Source organism: Helianthus annuus, chromosome 10 (genome assembly GCF_002127325.2).
Source record: "Helianthus annuus cultivar XRQ/B chromosome 10, HanXRQr2.0-SUNRISE, whole genome shotgun sequence".
NCBI lineage: Eukaryota > Viridiplantae > Streptophyta > Magnoliopsida > Asterales > Asteraceae > Helianthus > Helianthus annuus.
The window spans coordinates 82,506,926-82,510,346 of NC_035442.2; the positions used below are offsets into that span (position 1 = coordinate 82,506,926).

At 40.8% G+C, this 3,421-nt stretch overlaps 1 protein-coding gene across 1 annotated transcript; it reads left to right on the top strand.

The window, feature by feature from the left end:
* Positions 1 to 291: 291 nt before the first annotated feature.
* On the top strand, positions 292 to 1,482 carry LOC110881979. Its single transcript, XM_022130094.1, has one exon. It carries the CDS (start codon positions 292 to 294, stop codon positions 1,480 to 1,482), a length of 1,191 nt encoding a protein of 396 aa, XP_021985786.1.
* Positions 1,483 to 3,421: the final 1,939 nt, after the last annotated feature.

Genomic DNA, 3,421 nt, shown 5'->3' on the forward strand with positions numbered 1-3,421 from the left:
TAGTTCAGGTTTGTTGCGGCTACATTAAGACATCACTCCCTTTCTGATTGTTCAGATTAGGGTTTAATGGATGAACAACCGAATATTGGTAAGCCGCCACTGTCGTTTAAAGAAATTGCTGATCGTCTTCTTGATGTTGATGGGAATACTATAAAGCCAAAACGTGGTATAAATATCACTGATGAACTCACAAAGGTTACATCTCCGGTGGTTAAATCGGCTGCCGAGCGACCAGAGCAATGTTGGGATTATCCCTCGAAGGGTAGTTCACCAGCATAAGGTGTCAATGGGATGAATTTCTCGGCTGCTCAAGGGACCATAAAATCTTCGGGTATGCATGTACCATTATCGTTTGCTAAAGTTGTAAACAATACTACGGAGAAGGTGAAGGTGAATTTTAGGGAGATGGAGTCTACAGAGAGTGTAGATGGAGCTGATGTTGTTATTCCGTTGTCTTCAGTCAAGCAAGTCACGGACAGGTATGCAAACACTCTGTATGGGTACTTTTTGGGCAAACGTCTAGCATTTCCTGTGGTGGACTTTTTTGCTAAAAGTAATTGGGTTAAGTATGGTTTGTCGAGGTTGATGATGAATGCAAACGGATTCTTTTTCTTTAAGTTTAAAACAAAGGAAGGGATGGACAACATGTTAGAGGACGGGCCATGGATGATAAGAAATGTTCCGATAATTTTGAAGGAATGGTCGGCCTCAGTTAAGCTAGAGAAAGAGGATATTAAAGCTATTCCGGTCTGGGTAAAGATGCATGATGTGCCGTTAGCGGCATATACAGAGGATGGTATTAGTTTGGTTGCCTCTAAAATAGGGGTGCCCAAGATGCTGGATTCGTATACTGCCACGATGTGTGCTGAGTCTTGGGGCAGGAGTAGTTATGCTAGAGCACTAGTTGAAGTTCAGGCGGGGGCTGATTTAAAAAGAAGTGTTATGGTTGCAATTCCTTCTTTAGATGGTAATAGTTACTCAAAGGTCGTTAAAATTGAATATGATTGGGAACCTTTAAGGTGTTTTTCTTGCTGTGTGTTTGGTCATGAAGATAACTCGTGCCCAAAAAGCCAGCAGGTTGGTTCAAATGGGGAAGCGGGTAAGAAGGGTGATGATTTTCAGGTTGTGGATTCTAAAAAGAAGAAAGCTAACAACCCAGGCCTCCACATGAAAAATCAGAAATCCAAGTTTATTTATAGACCAATTATCAATCCAAAACCAAAACAGCCCTTGAGGAGTTCGAACCAGGTTTCAACATCTAACCCTTTTGACGTCCTCAAGGATGATAATGGAGATCAGGGAGGTGCCACTGTGGGTCGTGTGGAGAAAAAGGTTACTCAGCCGAACGCCAAGCAGGATTCGGATGAGGAGGAGGTTGTTAAAGTCTATAATGAAACTAGTGAATTTATGACTTCGGGTACACGTCCTTCATCTTCAAGAGCTGGGGCAAGCACATCTTCCACAAAATTTAGCAATGGATAGACGGTTTTCGTGTCGTGTTAAAGGGAGGATGGTGTGTGATTATTTCGTTTTTGATGATGGAGGCTGAGGGTTTTTTAGTTTGGTGTTTTTTGTTTTGTCTACTTTATTTTTCATGATGTAAAGTAGGCTAGGTTTTGTGGTGTCATTGATATATTTGTGTTTTGGTTTACATATATGGGGCATGTCCTATATATGAACTAGTGGGGAACTCATCCTCACTACTTGTACTTATTTGCGGTTTGTTTTAATAGAATCACCGGGGTAACCCTTTACCCAAAAAAAAAAAATTTTGGAGATGTTTTCGGAAGCTTATGTTTTTTATCACCCATTCCGGATTTCGGATCATACTCCATGCATTCTCAAGATGGTTACTTCGGTAAAGACCAGGCCCAAACCTTTTACATTCGCTAACTTTATCACGGCGAAGCCGGAGTTCAGGAAAGTTGTAGAACGGGAATGGATCAAGCGGGTTGATGGGGTTACCATGTTTGCGGTCACTAAAAAGCTTAGAGATTTGAAGCCGTATATGCGCAAAATTCTGTTTGACCAAGGTAATTTGCATAAGAGAGTTGCTGACTTGAGGAAGAATCTGGATGATATTCAAACTCTGATTGATAGCAATCCGCTAGATGTTGATCTTCGGGACAGGGAGGCGAAGTGCCTGAAGGAGTTCCAAACTGCAGCATATGATGAAGAGTGTTTTCTTAAGCAAAAAGCAAAGGTGGAATGGTTATGTGCTGGCGATTCTAATACTAAATTTTTTCATAATATGGTGAAATGCAGGAATGCCAGAAGTAAAATCCACTCGATTCGGGATGTTAATAGAAACCGTTATGAGGGACAGGGTGCATTAGATGCTCTGGTTTCTCATTATGCAAATTTTTTGGGTACAGAGGATCAGGTGGAGAGTATAAATCTGGAGGATATATGTGTAAACACGATTAGTGCTGATGTTGCGGTCAATATGGTTCAGCAGGTTACCCGTGAGGAGATCAAAACTGCTATGTTTAATATTGGAGAGAACAAAGCTCCAGGCCCTGATGGATATACTTCAGCTTTCTTCAAGAAGTCATGGGATATTGTGGGTGATGAGGTCTCGTCTGCGGTGTTACAATTTTTTGAAAATGGTAAACTGTTAAAACAATTAAACCACACTATTTTGGCTCTTGTTCCTAAGGTTGAGACTCCGGACTCGGTTCTTGATTATCGTCCGATATCGTGCTGCAATGTGTTGTATAAATGCATAAGCAAGATCATAACGGATAGAATGAAGGGTAGCTTGGAGAAATTGGTTAGTATTAACCAATCTGCATTTGTTCCTGGTAGGAAAATATCGGATAATATCCTGTTAACGCAAGAACTGATGCATAACTACCATCTGAACAAAGGCCCTGCGAGATGTGCTTTCAAGATAGATATTCAGAAAGCGTATGATACTGTTAGCTGGTCGTTTTTGGAGAACGTGCTCAATTGTTTTGGTTTTCACCATAAAATGGTTATGTGGATTATGGCTTGTGTTACTACTACGTCGTTTTCGGTTAGTATTAACCATGGTTGCAAAAGTCGTTAGGCGCTCCCTAGTCGGTCGATAGGGGAGTTGAGAGTACTCGGCTTAGGCGGAGAGTACTCGGGGAGTACTCGGACATGTAAAATTGTAAAGAAATTAGTTTTTGGAAATTAAATATATGTCAAATAACATAAATTTACTAATATCTATAACAAAATACGTGAAAATGATATTCATTCTTTAATATGATAGACATAGAAATTATGTTTTATTAATTTTTAAGTCAAACTCGGTCCGAGTTGACCTACTAGATACAATTTTGGCTGAGGTTGACCGCGTTTGGCCAATTCCGAGTAGTTAGGTGGAGTCAAAGAAAGTCGCCTCGGCAGCCTACCTTGTAGCGACTACTCGGGGAGTACTCGGCCTTGTAAA

Bases quoted from the DNA above. Each gene is read 5' to 3' on its own strand.
- LOC110881979 (XM_022130094.1), top strand. From the start codon at position 292: ATGAATTTCTCGGCTGCTCAAGGGACCATAAAATCTTCGGGTATGCAT.